The 18154-nt window shown below is 61.8% G+C and overlaps 1 protein-coding gene across 1 annotated transcript in view; it reads right to left on the bottom strand.

Moving 5' to 3' along the window:
• Window positions 1-463: 463 nt before the first annotated feature.
• LOC135894374 (alpha-2-macroglobulin-like protein 1) overlaps window positions 464-18154 on the bottom strand; it is a 47194-nt gene continuing 29503 nt past the window's right edge. The window contains exons 18-36 of the mRNA XM_065422433.1: window positions 17800-17929; window positions 16991-17216; window positions 16621-16747; window positions 13813-13934; window positions 13205-13256; window positions 12172-12246; window positions 11588-11764; window positions 11034-11115; window positions 10598-10754; window positions 9295-9369; window positions 8450-8606; window positions 4867-5072; window positions 4283-4498; window positions 4008-4132; window positions 3477-3567; window positions 2985-3053; window positions 2432-2534; window positions 831-872; window positions 464-498 (exon numbers count right to left, since the gene is read on the bottom strand). Of these exons, the coding sequence (XP_065278505.1) occupies window positions 464-498; window positions 831-872; window positions 2432-2534; window positions 2985-3053; window positions 3477-3567; window positions 4008-4132; window positions 4283-4498; window positions 4867-5072; window positions 8450-8606; window positions 9295-9369; window positions 10598-10754; window positions 11034-11115; window positions 11588-11764; window positions 12172-12246; window positions 13205-13256; window positions 13813-13934; window positions 16621-16747; window positions 16991-17216; window positions 17800-17929 (2267 nt within the window). The remainder of the gene's footprint in view (window positions 499-830; window positions 873-2431; window positions 2535-2984; window positions 3054-3476; window positions 3568-4007; window positions 4133-4282; window positions 4499-4866; window positions 5073-8449; window positions 8607-9294; window positions 9370-10597; window positions 10755-11033; window positions 11116-11587; window positions 11765-12171; window positions 12247-13204; window positions 13257-13812; window positions 13935-16620; window positions 16748-16990; window positions 17217-17799; window positions 17930-18154) is intronic.

The raw sequence follows: 18154 nt of genomic DNA, 5'->3' as shown, positions 1-18154 counted from the left end.
AGGGCTGGGGAAGGGGACAGAGCCACAGACCCAGGATCTGGCTGCTCTAAGGATGCACAGGAGCCGTGTGAGGAGCAGCAGCAGGGCAGGCACAAAGCGACAAAACAGCCTCATAAAGACATAAGGGGTTTATTATTTTGTTTTACACTGAACCTGCCTCTCCAGGCAGGACGGGCAGCAAACCCCAGGGGTCCCCACAGCAGCCGCTGGTCCCCGCGTGTGACAGCTGGGATCACGTGGGCCGGTCCGGAGGCTGAGAGATGGGAGAGCAGGTGGGATGTTAGCAGAGCGAACAGGGAGGCGTTGGCTGAAGAAGGTGCTAAGGGGGATAGTGCAGCTGGTTCGGGGAAGAGCAGCAGCTGAGACGAGGCCTGTCCGTGCCCCCCCGATCCTGGGGTGTCGGCTGCCGGCGCGGGGCTCTCGGGACGGAAGGGGAGGGGGCTGCCCAGCAGGGGCGGGGGCTTCAGCGGGAATTTCCCATCATGTCGGCGTCAGGGGCTTAAAACAAACACAAACATCCCCTGAGATGGGACCGAAATCACACCCCCCCTAGCAGACACCTGTAGACATGGCCCCCTAGAACTTCCCAACCCCCACAAAGACTCTCCCCTCAGAGTCACCCCCCAGCCTGAAGACAGATTCCCTTGTGCCCCACATAGACCCTTCCCCCCAGATGTCTCTCCTCACACACACATGGTCCTGGTGGGTTCCATGCTCCCATCTCCCCCTCCTTTGCCATCTACAACATACACAGACCTCTCCAGCCCACGGACTCCCCCCACCCATAAAGCTGTGGGGACTGGAGTTGTGTGTGGGTGCATCATACCTACCTGAGCCGCAGGGGGCGCTGTATTCAGCCTCTGTGTGTTCACCTGCAACAGCAAGGGATGTAAGGAATGGAGGAGAGACCCAGTGGGGGGATGAGAACCCCTCCCCCTATTCCCACACAGGCAAAGTCTGTTACCCCTCCCCCAGGGGAACCCTGCTGTATGTCTGAACCCTAGAAGGGAGTGAGTGGTCGCCCCCAGCTGTCTGAGTGGGGCTGTGCGCTCTCTCCCATCCCTCATCTCCAAGTAAGTCAGATGGGCTTCATCACTCGCCCCTCCAGGCACCCAGGGAAACCATCCTGCCACCTCCTGGGCCCAGCACAAAGGGTTCTGGGGGCGTCTGAGAAGCTGGATGGTAGAGGAAATGTGGGGAACCCGAAAGGGGGGGTGTGACAAAGTGGGGGATTTTCTTGTTTTTTCCTTGGTTTTCCAAAGGTTTGCATGCAGAGGGAGTAGGACTCAGTGTCCCTGGGTGTTACTGGTTTAATGAGGTGAGGGGAGAGGGAGTTTGTTGTTACAGAGGACCGGAGAGGGTCCTTGGGACCCCAGCCAATGGCCTGGAGGATGGACACCACAGCGACTGGTGACCTGGTGACCCGGAGTCCCAGCTCAGGAGTCACAGCCGGTTCTGGCCAGTGGGAGGACAATGGGCTGCGAAGAGAGGGCCCCAGTGAACTAACTAGCTGGTTCCAGCCAGAGGGGACCAGAGGACAGATGAGAGGAGAGGAGGACCAGGCGACCCTGTTTACGACCCAGTTTACCTGGAGAGAAGACAATGGACAGAGGCGGGGCTTGGGGCCGGTTATATCAGAGGCCCAGCGGGGAAGCAGGGGGGCTCTGGGCTGGAGAGGGGGAGCAGGCAGAGCCCTCCTGGATACAGGGGAGACTGGGATGTGCTGTGCTGAGGGAGGCCAGATCTGAGGCCCTGAGAGTTTCCTGTGCTGTGTTCAACGCTCAATAAACCCTCCTGTTTTACGCTGGCTGACAGTCAGTCCGGACTAGAGAACAGGGGGCATCATCCCCTTCGGGGGGTGGAGGCCCCGGAGGTCCAGAGCGAGGGGACTCCCTGAGGGGGCCCACGGCAGAGACAGACGTGCTAAGGCTCAGAGAGGTGCGGCTCCAGGAGGTGGAGGGGCCTGACCCTGAGAGAGAGTTGACCCCTGAGAAGGGCTGTCTCACTGAAAGGGGCACCCCCCCACGGACCGCACGGGGCCAAGAGTGGGCACGATCTGTGAGTCCGAACAGGGGGGACTCACCTGCTCCTGCTGGGATGGCTCCAGTTACACCAGCCCCATGCGCCCCACTAGCCCAACAAGCACACGGCTGCCGTGTCCCGCCAGGTGAGCCAACCCCACAGATCAAACCCGGGAACACGCCCCCAGCAGGTGTCTCCAGCTTGACCCCCGCAGGCCCACGGCGGGTCGGCTGCCAGCCTCTGCCCAAGTGCTGCACCCAGGCCCGTGCAGGGGGCTAAGATCAGCCATGGACACGGGTGACACGGAGCAGGGGGGATTGCAATGGCACCACCCTCTATCCAGGCACTGGTTGTGCCACAGAGCCCAGGAGAGCGTCTGTAAAGGTGGCGGATCTCGGGCGGGACTCACCGGTCTCGTAGTAATCGTACAGTCTCACTGGGGCTGCTCTGAGATTCTTTACAGGGAAATCCTGCTCCAGGGAGAAGGTGAAACTCGCCACCTCCTTCGTAAGCTGCCAAGAGAGCGACAGAGCGAGCGCCTGGGCTGAACGTCTGCACTGCCAGCTTGAACCCCCTCCTCCCCGAGGCTCGGCCTGGCCCAGCCGCTTCCCCCTGCCCCTGCGGCCTGAAGCAGTGAGAAAATGCTCACCCCGAATCCCTGTTCCACCCCCCTGCAAAATGTGACCTCCTTTCATCACACTCAGGGGCCAGCTCCAGCCCCACAACCCTGAGCTCCCCGTCGCTCCGTTCATGGCCCTCCCTGGGGTTTGGCTGAGTCTGGTCCCATCTCCCCGTCCTTTCTGGAAACGGGTCACTTGGAACCAGGGGAGATTTCAGTGACCCCCCTGCCGGGCGTGTGACACAGAGCCCACGAGAGCAACCGTAATGGGGGTGGAGCCAGGGCAGGCCACGCCCTCCCCGTTCACATCAGGCCCCCGGAGCCCCGAGCCTCCCGCACTCACCTGGTCCAGATAGAGCGTCACCTGGTCGTTCTGCACCTCCAGCCACTTCACCAAACGCTGCTTCTCCAGCTAGGAGCAGAGGGAGGAAACGGCTGAGCCAGGAACGGAGGGGCTGGGGCCGGAGTCACTGCTCTGCTGGGGGCTGGGACATGGGGCACCAAACGCCCCCATGGCTGAGGGGCCTGGCTGCCACCCCCCATGTCAGTCACACCTGAGCACTGGGTGTCTGCTGGGGGAGGGGCGGGAGTCTAGACATGGGCGTTGTATTGTTGGGGGAGCTAAGCAGGGTCCGGACCTGCTCAGTGACTGGATGGGAGACCCAGGGCTGCACAGTGCCCCACGGCAGGGGGCAGGGCTCTGCAGGGGGAGCTCCCCCTGGGGGTCAGAGCTGCAATCTGTGCTCTCCTGGGGCTCTGGCTCTCCCCCATGGATCAGCCCCTGGTTTCATGCTGTGTGACTGGCCCGGCCTATTCTCCTCCCTGGGAAGCTCACCTGCCGCAGGGAGCTCTTGACGGGGGTGTAGCCGGACGGCAGCTTGGCCTCGATGATGGCCATGTTGGAGGCTGGGCGCTCCCCGCTGTACCTGCAACAGGAGCCGTGCGCTGAGATCGGGGTTTGCCCTGGATACAGACCCCAGGGGGATGGAGGGGGAGGGGAGACCTCCTGTCTTCTCGGCCCTGCAGGCGTCTCTAACGCCCTCTGCCTGCTCTGGGCTGGGAGCTCCGCTAGCTCCCGGACAGCCCTGAGCTCCCCAGGGAAGCAGCGCCGGCCCCAGGAGCTCCTTGGGAGCCAACTGTCCATTAGATCAGCCCCGGGACCAGCCCTTTAGTCCCTGGCACATCCCAAGGGGTCCCTGCCTCTGCCCCGAGCCCTGTGGGGGGATGGCTCCCCCGACGATCGATTCCTGCCCCGTCCCAGCCCTCCAGTGGGGCGGCTCTGCCCCGGCCATTTCCCCACTGCCTGGGGCCTGCTCCTGCCCCCGGGCGCTCGGACCCAGCAGGGGTGGAGGGTTGGGGCTCGTACCGGGCGTGCAGCACGAGGCTGAAGCGGGATCTGGCGCTCTCGGTGCACTCCTTCGGCTCCGTCTCCACCCACAGGTCAAAGGTCGCAGCGCTCTTTGGGGGCGGCACGTTGTAGCGCAGAGTCAGCTGGGAGACAAGCAAGAGGGTTGGGGCAGAGCCTGCTGCCTCCGCCACAGCAGATCAGAGCCTGGGTCCAGAGCCAGGCGCCGTGGGGCAGGGCAAAGGCACAGTCAGTCACCGCTGGGCCGGCTGGTCCCCAGGGGCTCCTGCACTCACCTGCACAAAGACACAGCCCTTGCCGCTGGCCCGCACCGTGTACTGCCCGGGGATCTCCTGCAGGGCTGCTCGCTGCAGCACCAGCCGGTTGGCGTTCTCCACGTGGAATTGCTGCCGGGCCCCGGCCTGGGAGCTCACTGTCACCGACACAGCCCCGCTCGCGCTGTGCGTCAGGGCTGCGTATTTGGCCAGGGCCTGCAGGGCCACCACCGTGTCCTGGGGAGGACAGTCACCGAGCTGCTGTCACGCTCTGGGGAGAGGAGCCCGGCTCAGACTCACTGCAGCAGGATCGGGACCCGCTGGGTCTCCTCCAGCAGACACCCAGTGCTCAAGTGTGACTGACATGGGGGGTGGCAGCCAGGCCCCTCGGCCACGGGGGTGTTTGGTGCCCCATGTTCCAGCCCCCAGCAGAGCAGTGACTCCGGCCCCAGCCCCAGTCCATGAGAACAGGAGGCTCTGCACCCAGGACTCCCTCTCCCAAGAAGGGCCCCAGCTCAGCTTCTGAGATGCAGTCCCCGGGGGGCTCCTAACCCCTTCCTGCACCAGGGCCCCAGCGCTGGTTTACCTGAGGGCAGGGGTGTTACCTGCGTGTAGGCAAAGCCCCCGTAGGGGTAATGCTGCTTGCTGAACCAGCGGACGATCTGGACAGCGGTCCCCATGTCGGCAGCAGACACGTTGGGCAGGGAGAGATAGGCCAGGAGCACGTAAGCCGTCATCTCCGCCGATGGGGCATGGTTCCCATAGGGGCTGGGCAGGGCCTTCACCTTCCTCTGCCAGTAGAGCTGTCCCCCTAGGAGACGGGCCAAGAGAAGGGCAGCCCCACGGCTGCAGTTACAGCACAGTGGGTCACCTGTTTGCTTTCCAAAGGGGCCCCAGGGGCTTCCCGGGCCAGAGGGACGCCTGCTCCCCAGTGAATGCAGCCGCCTCTGGGGCAGGACACGGCAGCTGATTCACAGCGCACAGGAGGGCTACACAAGTGTAACACGACACCCCTGGGTGGGTCATCAGCAGGGACTGAACCCTGGATGTCTGTCTCAAAACCCCTGAGCCTCTCCTGCCTGAGCTAAAAACTCAGTCCCGGTGGCTCACTGGCTGCAAGTGACCCCTTAACCTATGTGGTGCGGCCGCTCGGGGGCAAAGGTGGTGCTAACCCAATGGAGCCCTAACAGGAATATTCCCCCCACCCCCCCCAGCCCATTACAAATATTAGCTGCATTATAGCCCCAAACCAAGAAATAGCCCTGTGACGTTGCACTCCATATTCTTTATGAAAATATGCTTATGAGACTAATATGACATCACTGAGATACACGTTATGCAAGATGGCTCATGTGAGATATCATTGGAAAGGTTCTGATTTACTGAATGTGATTATCCAATTCTTATGCATGTATCATCTCTGTATCTAAAGTTAGGCATATGGACTCTGTAACCATTACAAGTGGGTGTGTATTGGGAAGACACCCGCCGAGGACAGGCCATCAGATTTGATGGGCCGTCAGGAAGGAACAAGACCATGAAGATACTAATCTCTCTCCCTCCTGGGAAGTGTCCAGGGATGTAACTGTGACACTGCTAGGTCAGGTGGTCTTGTCACCTGATACTAAACATTACCTGGGACTTCTTGCAACTTTCCACTGGAAGGGAAGGGGGGTCAAGTCTGGGAAACAAAGGATTCCCGCCTTATGTAAATCCTAGTTAAGGGTGGGGAGGAAGGCAAATGTGGGGCTCCTCTCCATGGCCTGTCTGCCCAAGAAGAAAGACTGCTAAAGCCACCTGGAGGGCAGGCAAGGCGGGAGTCCAGACTGAGACAGGGGTCCAGTCTGAAAAGAAATATAACTGGAACTCTGAACCACAGAAACTTTGCAACCTGCCTAAAATAACATTTAGGATAAGAAATTACATTTTGTAACCTATTTCTTAAGTATATTATGCTTAGCTTGTGTACTTTGTTTTATTTGCTCAGTAATCTGCTTTGTTCCAGCTGTTCTCTCTTATATTCCCTTACAATTCACCTTTTGTAGTTAATAAACTTATTTCTTATTTATAATATAACCCAATTTGTACACTTTCTAACTGGGGGGTGGGGGGGCAGGAAGTCAGGAACATCTCTCTTCACATTGAGGAAGAGGGCGGATTTTTATGAGCTTGTGCTGTGGAGATTTTTCTATACAGCGCAAGACAGTATTACTCTGGGTTTATCTCCCAAAAGGGGTGTGCACGTGAGTGCTGGGGGAGTCATCACACACAGAGCTGACGTCAGTCTGTGTCTGCAGCAGGGTGTTGCCCTACCTGTGTGTGCTGCAAGAGGCCGGAGAGCCTAATTCTGCAACGCACGGAGGGAACCCTGGCAGGCTCAGTGAAATCCCAGTACATCAGGTGGTATCCCAGAAGGGGGGTCCTATCCATCACAATCCCAACCCCCCCCCCAAACCGACACCCTGTTAAACAGGCCACGTTACATTAGATGAACGGATTTTGGGGGTAATACCAAACTGGGCGCCCCATGATCTGCTTGGGGCCCTAAGCAATTGCTTAGTCTACTTATGCCTCGTGCCACCACTGCTAGAGGGGGGCAGAGAGCCCCTGACAGAATGAGGGGCCCCCGGGGCTGAGACAGGAGGGGCGCATGACCCAGGTGAAGGGCATGGATGGCGCTGACACCTGGTAAACACCGCTCTCCACGGGGTCTTTGTGACCTTGGAGACAGGTCCTGTTACCCGAGGGCTGTTTTACCCCAGTGCCTGGTGGCCCCTCGGTGCCCCCAGCAGCAGAGCCCCCACCTCTCCCCTCCCTGGGGCAGGAGCCACGTGCTGCTCCCAGCACTTCTTACACGCCTCGGGGCGGGGCAGGAGGCGACACACACAACTCGCGGGCACAGACCAGCTGCAGCTGCCGCGCTGGGGCTTGGAGAGAAGGGACTTTTCACCTGAGCCAAGACACGACAGAGCCGCCCGGACTACGCAGGTGGCTCCCCTCTGTGGGGGGATGTCTCCCCAGGGCCCGGCAGGAACCGAGCGCGTCAGGCCTCAGCTCCAGGCACGGCTCAGTCTGAGCTCGAATGGCGCCGAGGAGACGTACAGAGATCACTGGAGCGTGTTCATGACGAGTGCATCAGAAGAAGTGGGTATTCACCCACGAAAGCTCATGCTCCAATACGTCTGTTAGTCTATAAGGTGCCACAGGACTCTTTGCTGCTTCATGACGAGTGTGAGGGACCCAACCTGGCACTCCAAGTGCCCCCTGGCATCATGCCGAGGGCTCCCTCAGCTCAGCACCAACGCGGTGCAGCGTCACCTCCTGGGTCCCCAGCCACGCTCCCAGTGGGCCTCAGGCCTCACATGGGACCTCCCGCCCTATGGGGAGCTGGCCCCAGGCTGCATCGCTCACACCGCGGCTGGGCTAGGAGTGGCACAAACCCAAGGGCATCTGTGCAGGGAAAGGCTAGGGGAACTGGAGCTGGGGGACATGGGGCAGACAAGGGGGCAGCCAGAGACCTGCTTCCCTGTACAACCCCCTCTCCCAGAGACGGCAGGGCCTAGCCGGCCCCAGCCCCGGCCCCGGCCCCGGCCCAGTGCAGTCCGTTCCCCTCCCAGTATTAACCGGGCCAAGGAGAGAAGCCTCGGGCAGGGACTCCCCAGCTGGGATGTCCCCAACACAGGATGGGGCTGGGATCCTCTGGCATCTACCCAGGGCTCGGTTATGGCCCGTTCCCCTTGGGAGCTGCCTACGCAAGGCCCTGCGCCACGGACTCTGAGCCCACTGGACCCCGTCACGCTCCTGGCCGCGGGTGCTTGAGAGGGCTGGGTTGGGACATGGGGCTTTGCCCCTCTAGGTTCTCAGCTCCGATCCCCCCAGCCTGGCAGCGACCCAGCCTCGTCCCCCTTCGTTCCGTGCGCTGGGCCCTGGGAAGTGGCGGGACGATCTCACTCCAGCTCTGAGGGGAGAAGTGTCCCCACGACAGAGCCCAGCGCGTCGGCCCCTCGCTGGCAGCCTCAGCAGAAACCACGGACTGACTGGGACACGGAGACCCAGCTCCCCTGCCAGGCTGAGGAGGCCCCGGGGCAGGGGGCACCTGGGTGGGCAGGGCCGTGGGGGGCAGCTGGCCCTGCCCTGTGTCTAGAGGCCGGCAGCGAGGAGAGCACTAGAGCGAGGTGCTGCCGGTACCGGCGCTGACGCTGTGCTGGGCCAGGCGCTGCAGAAGGGCGTCCCGCAACTCAGTGCTCCCCGCCAGCCCGAAGGCGTAGGCCAGCAGCGCCTGCGTGTAGAGGTCGCTGGTGCTCGACTCCCGGAGGCATTGGAGGGCCCTGGTCACCATGGGGTCCTGGGATGGGGGAGACACCGAACAGACTCCCCGTCAGGCTGAGCCAGCCAGAGGAGACGCCCCGCGCCTGGGTGTGTCCCCCGGCAACCACCCCATGGGGCACAAATACCCCCTCCCGCCAGCCTGTCGTCACCTCCCCCGACCCATCCCCCCACCGCCACCCGCACCCTGCACCCCACAAGCCTCGCCAGACCCCCTCCCCCGAGCGCTAGACACCAAAACAGCCCAGCCCCTCCCCAAGCTGCTGAATCTTCCTCCGACCCTGACCCCCGCCCAACTCCCCACAGCACCCTGACCCCCGCCTTGGTACCAACCCCCCCGACCTGTCAACTTCCCCTCCCCCCTACCAACCCGCCTCTCCACAGTCCCCCACAGCTCCCTGACCCCCGCCTTCGTACCAACCCCCCACTGACCTGTCAACTTCCCCTCCCCCCACTTCCCCCTCTCCACTGCCCCCCACAGCTCCCTGACCCCCACCTTGGTACCAACCCCCCCGGACTTGTCAATTTCCCCTCCCCCCACCAACCCGCCTCTCCACTGTCCCCCACAGCACCCTGACCCTCGCCTTGATACCAACCCCCCACTGACCTCTTGACTTCCCCTCCCCCTACCAACCCGCCCCTCCACAGCCCCTGACCCGCCCGAATCCTGCCGGCCCCTCCCCTGGGACAGCCGGGCTTGGCCTCACCGTGAGCGGCTGCCCCAGCTCCAGCAGCGCTGCCGTGATGTAAGCCGAGAGAGAGAGCTCGTCCACCACGCCGCCCTGAGGAGGAGAGAGACACCGGGAGCCGGCTCAGACCGAACTGCAGGGCTCGTTGCCCGGAGCAGGTGAGCCGCTGCCCAGGACAGGCCCATTAGGCCAGACAAGACCCGGCTCCAGCGCTCTGAGTGGCTGGGTTTGGGTCCTGCCTCCTGCTGGGACCTGTCAGGCCCATCTGTGTCCCAAGCAGCTGCCCCAAGTCATAGCAGCCAGGGAGGCCACAGGGGGGCAGTGAGTTCCACAGCTTTGTTATAGGGAGAGGCGGTAGCTGCTCCATTGTCAAGGCTGTATAAAATTTCAGTATAAAATCCTATCTGAGCCCCCCTGGAACCAGAGGCTGGGAAGTTGGTTTGAACTGACATTTGCCAGATTTCCTGTGAAGACCAGGAGCTGTTTCTGCAGAGGCTGAGGGATTCGCCCCTCACTGGGCGAGTTCCTGCTCATTAAATCGTCCCCCCGTGCAGAAATCTGGACTTTGCCTAAGATTTGTCTCCTTCTAGCTCCCAAACGGCCGGGTACAGCCCCGGCCCCTCCCGTAGTGTCCCGGCTCCCTGCAAACTCCGGGGCAGTGGCAGGAATTGGGCTGTGACTTGCGCTGGGTGGGAATTTCCTGCTGAAATGATTTCTCAACAGACGATGCAGTTTCCACAAAACCAAAACTTTGCAGGAAAACGTTACATTTGCTGAAACGTTTCGATTTCCGTTAGGAAAATAGAAACGCAACATTCTGCTGTGGGGCAGCGGGGCCCAAACCGCAGCCTCTCGGGTTGGTGACCTGAACCGAAACCTTCCACAGCAAACCGGTTCAACATTCAGCTGCACTGGCCTCGTGCCCCCATTCCCCCATGGACTCGGCTCCACCGGACTACATCTCCCATGATGCACCGCGACCGCCCTTCTGACTGAGCCGCATGGGGAGTTGTGGGAGTCACATGACTTCAGGGCTGGGCTGGGCCCTGCCCCTCAGGCTCTCCGTGCCAGGCAATGGGTGTGGGGTCTGCTCAGTGCCTGCGGGGAGACCGAGCTGTGCAGGAGCCAGGGGGGCTGGGCCAGGGCTGCTCCCTCGTTCGGTGCAATAACCCGCTGCCCCGGCCGTTCCAGCCATTCAGCCATTCCAAAAACCCAGGGAAATCCCCAAAACCGACACGGGTCACAACAACCAGCTGCCATGGGGGGCCCCCACCCCCTTCCCCAGCTTGTCCCCTCCTCCCCCATCACCCCAGCCTCCCACCTGCAGGGCGTTGTTCAACAGCTTCCCCACACTGCGGAAGCAGCCGCTCTCCAGTTGGTGACGCTGCAGCCACCTTAGGGCGTCCTCTAGGTGCTTCTCGTCGATGGAGATGTAGGGTCTGGCCTGGCCAAAGGACTTGAGAACGAAGGCCGTCAGCCTGGGTGGGGAGAGACCCCGTGAGAGGGACACTCTGTAGGAGATGCTGCGGGCCAGGAGGGAGGTGCGTGGGGGACGGGGCTGTAGGTCAGCATTGTAGGGGGTGAGCAGAGCTGTCAGGGGAGCCCAGGATGGGAACGGGGGGATTTCGAGTGAGTATATGGGGCAGAGCTGTGTGGGGAGCAGGACTGGAATAGCAGTGGGGCTGGGGGTCAGGCTGCAGCCCGGTGGGCCCTGCCCACCCAGAGCCCTGACTTGCCCGTGCCGTGCGGCCCCTCACCAGGTGTTGCCCCTGGCGTCAATCTTCCTAGAGGCGCTGTAAGAGCCATCGTTGTGTTTGTAGAGCAGCTCGCGCTGATAGCCTGCAGGGATGGGAGAGAGACAGCGAGTCCTGGATCCGCTCACTCCCAGGGGCTAGAATCCACCCCAGCCTGCGCCCCGTGGGGCCCACTAGCCCTCCCCTCCCCCACGACGCTGAGACTCAGAGATTCCAGGGGTCGGTTAGAATTGGGGGACGAAGTTAAGGCTGAATAGGGCCTTGATCCCCCAAAACTCCAGTGCCCCAACCTGGGGCTGGATCCCAACCAGCGCCCCCTAGAGGGGAAAGGGCTCCTCTCCCATTCTCTGAACCCTGAGTCAAACAGTCCTTATCACCTGGGCCTCAGGACTGGTGCCCCAGAAAGGAAAGGTCAAGGATCTAATTCCCTGACCCCCAGAGCCAGCCAGGGTCCTGATCTGGAGCTGGATTGGAACCCGGGCCCCAGAGGTGGCATGGACAGGGCCCTCGCATGGCCCCGCCATGCCCTGGGGGCGCAGGGACGGGAGGACACTCACCTCTCCAGAGGAAACCCTTGGCCTTGTCTCTGATCTCCAGGCTCAGCTGCCCGCTCTTCTCCAGGTACTGCTGGGTGTTGATGTTGTGAGCGAACCGGACCATGTTCTCCTCTCCGGATCCGTAGGGCATGGCCAGCAGGTGGTCTATGTTCTGCAGAGCCGTGCCCATTATGTCTCCTGGCACCAAGGGAGTCAGGGAAGCAGAGAATTACCAGGCTGCACAACAGCTGCCCCGTCCCTAACACCACGTCAGTGGAGCCCTGGCACGCGGGGGCCAGAGCCCCCAGTTCAACTCAGGCCTGGTGGGGTTACGTGGATACGTGGTGATGAATGGACAAGACGCCAATGCCCTGGCACAGCTTCATGGCATCACCGCGTGAGTCTATTGCCCCTCGCTGCGGACGAGGCCCTGGAGCACAGACTGCAGGGACCAGTCCTGCCCTGGCCCGAGACACCCACTAGACCTCATTGGTCTTTTCCATCCAGGATGCCCCGGCCTCTCTGATCAGAGCGCTGGGCCACAGACGGGCTGGCTGGCGAAGGGCACCGCGCCCTGGCAGGGATGGGGCAGAGGAATTCCTTACCGTGGACAGTCACGTGGGCCTGCTCGGACCCCGCCAGGACATTCGCTGGCAGCTGCAAGGAGATTTCTTCGGAGTCTGCGTAACACAAAGGCAAAGACACACCGTTAAAGGCCTGTTGGGAACCTGCCCGTCTCCAGCCAATCAGATCCCTCCATTCCTCACCGTCTGGGGCTCTCGCCCAGTCACAGCCCCTCTCTCAACCCCAAGCTCCCCCAACCATGGCACATACGTGCCCTTGAGGACAAGGACTGGGGGTTCTCAGCAGAGGGTCCTGCCTGTGGGACTCGGTCCTTCTCCTGGCCCCAGAGAGCCGGTGTGACGAGCTCTGCAGAGAGCATCGTACACACGGGGGCCAGGCTGCAGGGGAGGGGAGCTGGGGCAACATGGGCCCAGTCATAGGCGCCGACTTTACCTGGCGCCGGCGGGTACTTGCGCCCCTCCGGCCCTGGCCCCGCTCCAACTCCACCCCTACCCTGCCCCCATTCCAACCCCTTCCCCAAATCCCCATCCCTGCCTCCTCCCCTGGGCGCGCCGCATTTCCCCTCCTCCCCCCCCTCGCAGGCTTGCCGCGCAAAACACCTGTTTCGCGGCAAGACTGGGAGGGGGGAGAAGCGGAGCAGCGGCAGCAGGCTCAGGGGAGGAGGGGGAGGCGGAGCGGAGGTGAGCTGGGGCGGGGAGCTGCCGGTGGGTGCAGTTTTTCCCCATGGGTGCTCCAGCCCCGGAGCACCCACGAAGTCAGCATCTATGGGCCCAGTGAGACTCGGGAGGAGGAGCCGGACATGCTCGAGCCTTCGGCCCATGGCAGACGGTTCCATAACTGCCCACTGGGGGTGCAACTTCCCCAAGCAGCTGGACCTGGACCCTGTCCCAGGCAGGACATTGGCCTGGATGCCCCCTGGTCTGGTCCGGCCTGGCGGCTCCCGGGCCCCTAGCTGGGCCATCCAGTGGCCAAGCCATCACTGACGTGCCGCAGCCAAGAGACTCCCCGCGTTAGTGACACCCACTGAGCCCCGCACAGGCGCTGGGATCCTACCTTCCTGGCAGAGCAGGGAGCTGTGCGCCTTCTCCTCCAGGATCCCCCCCGGCTGTGGGGAAGGAGCATCAGACAGAAGGTCAGGAGACGGGACCGCGCACGTCACAGCCTGACAGGGCTTGCTGGGTCAGCCAGTGCCCCTATCCAGGGCAGGATCATTCCCTACAGCCCGTGCTGTGGGGCTCGGGCACATCCAGCTCTCAGCGCCCCAGCGATGGGGCTCTCGTCCCTTCCCCGGGGAGACTGTTCCCAGCCCAGCAGATCTCGCGGCTTCCTCCTCTTCAGCGCGGAGCTTCCCTCTGCTAGTTCCCTCCGCCCCCTTGAGCTCTTCCATGTGTCACACTCAGCCACCCCCCTTGGGGCTAACCCCCATCTCTGTCTGTCCCAGGACTCTCCCGCCAGCTCCCTGATCTCGCTGGGATGGGGCCGCGTGATGGGGCAGTGCAGGTCGGGGTCCGGGACGCGGACAGTGCGGTGCTGGGGCATTATTTTCTGTGGCAGGACAAAGAACAATCACAAGTGCAGACTTGGCCCACGGCCCCCAGGGGGTGAGACCCAGGCTCCGGATCTCCCTCCGCTCTGCCCAGAGGCCCCGACCAGACACTGACCTGGACCAGCAGGGGCTTTATCACGGAGTCCACTCGCCCCTGGGCCGGCACCACGGCCACCTCTGTGCCGCACAGCTCCTCGGTGCGCAGAGCCTCGGTGCTGACGGTGAAGTTCACCTCCCCTGCCGAGCAAGGCGGCAGACGCCCCCGTTAGCGCCCCCGTTAGACAGACCAACACCCCTGCCCGAGGCAGAGAGGAGCCCATGTCCGAGGGGGCAGAATAGTGGAAGGAGAAGGGGGAGGGTAGTGAAGAAGGGAGAGCAAAGCAGAGGAAATGGAGAGCAAGAGAATGGGGTAGAAAAGAGAGAGAAGGAAAGGGGGGAAGGGAAGGACGGAGGGAAGTGATGAGTGGAGTGTAATGGGTTTCTCTGCCTTAGCCCTTGTGTGGGAACAGCGAATGGCCACCCAGAACCTGCCCCCTCCCCGCTGAAATCACTGACAGCTGCGTTCAGGGGGGGAACCTCAGAATGTCACATCGCAGCACGAAGCAGCAGAGGCCAGCGGGACGGCAGAGGGGTCCTGACCTACAGGGCTCGGTAAGTCAGACTGCTGGAAGCGTGTGAGGAGAAACTTTGCTTGAATCTGATGTAGTTTGTTAAGGCAGGTAAGAACAGATTTAAAATTTTTATTAAAGTTAATGTTTAAATTAAATATACACGAGTTAAGAGGGAAGGTACTGTACATCTGGGTCAGGCTTGGGTTATGAGGGATTACAGGTATCGGTTGCAAGGATGAAAAGATACATACATATCGCATAACCGGCATAGACCCAGATTGGGGTGCAAGGGTTTTTAAAGTGTCAGTGGATAAGTGGGCTCGGGTACGCCACCCATGGAATGAATAAGGAGTCCAAGTCAGTATCGGTGTAGCGGATAAGTACATGGGTGGGGTGCGTCCCTGGATCCGTCAGGGAAGGAAGTGGGTTATTTCCCTGGTCGGCGGTCTCAGTTACTCAGTGTGGTATTGACGGTGTCCTGTGATGTGTTCCATATAAATGTCTCTGGACCACCTGATGATGTCGGACACCATGAGCTGTCTCATGAGCCGGGCATAGCGTCGACTGACTCCGCACGCTCTCAGAACCGACTCGTTGTGGGGGTCCCACGAGCCCAGGGCTCCCATGATCAGGGCGTGTATTTGGACCTCGAGCCCTGGGCTCTCAGAGTCTCGGCCAGCAGGGTGTACTTTGATGCCTTCCGTGCTCGGGCCTCGTTGAGGACCGGTGACCGGTTTTCAAAAGGCACCGTGACGTCTACGATGAGGACCTTCTTCTTTTCTGCGTCCGTCATGACGATGTCGGGTCGCAGTCCACTGTCTGTCCCGTGGATGGCGGAGTCGAGGGTGATCTTCCCCAGGGACGGCGGGATGGCTTTCACCAGCCGGTTCTGGATGGCGTTGTGTCGGTGCCGCCAGACTCCGGAGTGCTGTTTGCATCCACACAGGACGTGGGGCAGGGTCTCGTTTGCGTAGCCACATTTCCTGCAGCGCTTGTCCCAGTTGCCGTGGCGGATGGCTCCATTGAGGGGGACGCAGTTGAGTCAGGCCTTGTGGACTAACGGCCAGTCGGCGAACCTGGTGAAGCTGCCCCGGGGAGGAAGTGGTTGCTGGCGTCCCACTTGCTGGACACCTCAAACACCTTGCCCTGGTCCGGCTTCCGCTTGAGATTCTCGGCATAGTGGCAGCAGATGGTGTCCTTCAGGGTCCTTTCCAGCATAGCTCTGGCGGTCGGGGTGACGATGGTGTGGTCCGGGGTCTTTAAACACGGCACCAGTATTCCCAGCTCCCGGCGCCCCTCGCACCACTTCCAGCAGCAGCCGATCCTCTTACCCAGGAGTAAACGTCTTCTCTTTATTTTTCTTGTAACCATTTCTGACTGTTATGCCCCATTCCTTGTACACACTTAAAATCTCTCTCTTTGTGGTTCATGAATGTGTTTGATTGTTTTATCTAATCCAGTGTGTTTAAATCCAAGTGTCTGGGCAACTCCATGTGGGGTGACAGGACGAGTGCATGGTATTCTTGTAAAGGAATATCGGCCGCAATGTAACTTGTATTGCCAGGAGAGGGCTGGGGAGACAGGACAGACCGTTCTGGAGGAAGATCTGGGACTGGGGGCGTTGGGGTCGCCCTGCAGTATAACCCAGGGTGGCAAGAGCCAGAGTGTAACCGGGGAGTGGCAGGCAGGCTGCAGTCACACACAGACACTCAGGGTGCGGCTTGCACACTGGGGCTGTGTGTGAGCGGCCCAGGTGGGAGCTACTGAAGTCACCCAAGGGGGCCAGGCAGGGGTGACAGAGCTGCTCATTAGTCTGGATTGTGCCCTGCTATGGCGCAGTGGCTCAGCGGCAGAGAGACAGCGGCAGCTGGGAGCCAGCTGCGGACAGCAGCAGTGGAGGCGTTGCCAGTGAGTGGGGCTGAGCTGGCTCTGTGCTATGCTGCTAAGGGGAAGTCCCAGATATTGAACCCGACCCTTGTTGCTGCCAGCTCCACCTGGCAGAGGGGTTAACGTGAAAGGGGATTTTCTGCTGGGGTGTCCTCGGCCCCCCTCCCCGCAGCTCTTCCTGTCCCCTCCCCTTCCCCTCGGCACCAAGCCCAAGTGACCCTGTTCTGTGCCCTCCTCCTCACTCCCAGCACAGAGCCTCCAATGCCCCTTACCGGTCTGTCCCCCACGCAGAGCCTCCATAGGCCCTTACCTGCCTCCCAATTGTAAAGGCTCCAGCACCCCTTCACTGCCCCCCCTTGCAGAGCCCCCCACCCCTTCCCTGCCCCTCCCCTCCCCTCCGGCACAGAGCCCCCAGCGCCCCTTACCCAGGCTGCTCGCTGTCACCTCCCACTGGAAGGTTTTCCCTTCGTCTGCACAGAGGCAGCTGGTGTAGGCACTGTCCTCACCCGCCTGCACCTGGAACTGCACAGACTCTGCCAGCGTCACTCGCACCTGTGGGGCCAACACGAGAGCCCCCTTAGGGCTGTGGGGGACGCGCTCACACACACAGCTCCAGCCGAGACGTGACCCCTCTGGGGCTCAGGCCCCCTCACCGCGATGTGCTGACCCCAGTGGTCACAGGATCACAGCCAGTGACTGCCGGTGCCACTCGCCGGCCTGCGCCGCTGCCCAGCTCCCCATCCCCAGTTCACCGGCCCCAGCAGACCCAGCCGGTCAGCCCCTGGCGGCGCTCACCTTGATGCACTGCCGCAGGTAGTTTAAGACGGTGGCCTTTAGGGTGAAGGTCTCTCCCCGGAGCACGGAGTACGGCAAGGCCAGCTCCACAAAGAAGGGTTTGAAGGCCGTGAAGGTGGCCGTGGGCGAGAGCCCAAAGCCGACCTCCGCCGTGCAGAACATCCCAGCTTTCCACTCCGTGATGGTGTCGGGCACCGAGACTGGGACGTCCTTGGAGCCCCCCTCCCTGGACCGGGACGGACACAAACAGAGCGTCAGACACGCGGCCGCCCCCTGGGAAGCGCCCACGAGCACAGCCACCGGAGACGTCCCTGCCCGACCCTCCGCTGGGCTGGAGCCTAGGCAGTGGCACAGAAACAGGCCAATCCCGGACAGCAGAGAGGAGAAGAGCTGTCAGTGCTCCCATCTCATCCCCTCCTCCGCCCCACGCCGGCTAGCGCAGAATCCTTCCCTGCCCCGGAACTCTCTGGGCTGGGCTCAATGTCCCACGGGATGGGGATCCCCCCTTCCGCAGCCAGACACGTCTCCCTGTCAGGGGGCTATTCCTGGGTCTCTGCCTCAATTCCCCCTGCTCGGGATGCCCGGCCCCTCCCACTTGTTCCACATGTGCCACCCTCCATGCCCCCCTCCGGGGGGTTCAAACCCCTCCCATGTTCTCAGCGTCGGAGCTCCCGGGCACCGCGTGGGAATGAAAACCCCACGAAGGACAATGGGGTCGGGATGATAAACACCCTGCCGACCACGACGGGATCCAAGGAATGGCCTGGAGGCCACTCCTCAGGGACGGTTTGTGACACCTCCTCACTCACCCCACAGGCACCAGGTCCCACAGCCACGTCTCTGTGAAGTACGCATGTGGCACTGGCTCCTCCTGGGTGCAGCGTTCTGGCACAGGCTGGATATTGCTCACTGGGCTCCCTGCTGCAATATCCACCATTTCTGCCCCAGGGATCATGTCTAGAAAAGATACAAAGGGGGGTTGAGGGAGCCCCACGCTGGTTTGCGGGCAAATCCAGACGATGATTCACGTGTGTTTGCACCTGCAAAGTCTTGATGTTTGGGGACATTTCGGGGGCTGCACGTGGCCCCCGGGAGCTCTGAGAACTGACCCCTGCTGGCAGGGCTGGGGCTGGAGGTGTCGGGCTGGGGGTGTCCTACGTGCAG

This window comes from Emys orbicularis, chromosome 25 (assembly GCF_028017835.1).
Source record: "Emys orbicularis isolate rEmyOrb1 chromosome 25, rEmyOrb1.hap1, whole genome shotgun sequence".
NCBI lineage: Eukaryota > Metazoa > Chordata > Testudines > Emydidae > Emys > Emys orbicularis.
Note: the sequence above shows the minus strand (reverse complement) of the source record. Positions and strands in the feature narration are given on the sequence as shown.